The following is a 978-nucleotide window of genomic DNA, read 5'->3' on the forward strand; positions in this document are numbered from 1 at the left end:
AAAGGTTGCTTCTCTTACTTTCAGATTGAGTGGCGCCTTTTCTATTGAATCTGTTATTTGTGCTTTGAACACGTTTTGCTCGCTGGCGAGGTAGGTGCCCGTTAGTCCCTTTTTTGCCTGCGGTTTCGTTGGTGCTTTGCTACCTGGGTTTATCAGGTCCGTTAGAGCCTGCAGTAGTTTGGCTTGTGCTGTGACTGCCGGCCATAGCCTGCGGTGTATTGGCGTATAAGTGGGTTTTGGTGTATGCCGTAGGCTGCAGAGTGCATTGGCCAACGTGTTTTGGCCGTATTCCGTGTTAGTTTGGCCTTTGGTGATTTCTGTGCAGGCTCCTTTGTGTTTATCTGTGTATTGGTTCACTTCCAGAGGCGTGTAAGTTATTTGTCGTTGCGCTGGGGGTGCTGCCGTGCCGCTGGCAGCGTGTCTGCTGAAGCCGCTGCCTGTTTCGGTGCAACCGCCAGCTAGTGTGGGCGACGCTAGTGGGGCGGAGCTTCCCGTGCCTTTGCAGTATGCTGTTACCGTGTAAGTCGTTGGTGTCTTCGTCACGTCCATGATGTTGCTTTTTCTGTGTTGGTTTTCGTCGATTGCCGATGCTTTGACCTCGCCTGTGTCCGTGTTTTGTGTACAGTTGTTGGTTCCTAATGTTACTGTGGCTGTTGATGCGGAAGGTTTGATGCTGCTTGCTCCGCCCCTGTTTGTGCTGTGTGTGTGCGCCGTGGCGGTTAGAGCTGTCCCCTTCGCCGCTGCCCTGTCCAGTGTTAACATCGCTGCTTCCTGTTGTTTTACCAGTCGTATCGCTCGATTATATGTTTCCGCGGCGAGCACTGCTTCCTGTTCGACTTGTGCTATCTGTTGCTCCGTCACTGCTGCCATTGCAAGGAATGCTACTTGGTTTTGCTGGTCCTGAGTTAACGCTGCTTCTATGCGGTACGCCATTGCCGCTTGCCGTGCGCGCTTGCTGAGTTCCTGAGCAGATGGCCG

At 53.0% G+C, this 978-nt stretch overlaps 1 pseudogene across 1 annotated transcript in view; it reads right to left on the reverse strand.

Moving 5' to 3' along the window:
• Positions 1–978, reverse strand: part of TEOVI_000855600:pseudogene — a 1,289-nt pseudogene that overhangs the window by 179 nt on the left and 132 nt on the right. Inside the window, exon 1 of the mRNA in view lies at positions 1–978. This exon is cut by the window's right edge and continues 132 nt beyond it. Coding sequence covers positions 1–978 — 978 coding nt within the window.

This window comes from Trypanosoma equiperdum, assembly GCF_001457755.1.
Source record: "Trypanosoma equiperdum strain OVI genome assembly, contig: ctg_1082, whole genome shotgun sequence".
NCBI lineage: Eukaryota > Euglenozoa > Kinetoplastea > Trypanosomatida > Trypanosomatidae > Trypanosoma > Trypanosoma equiperdum.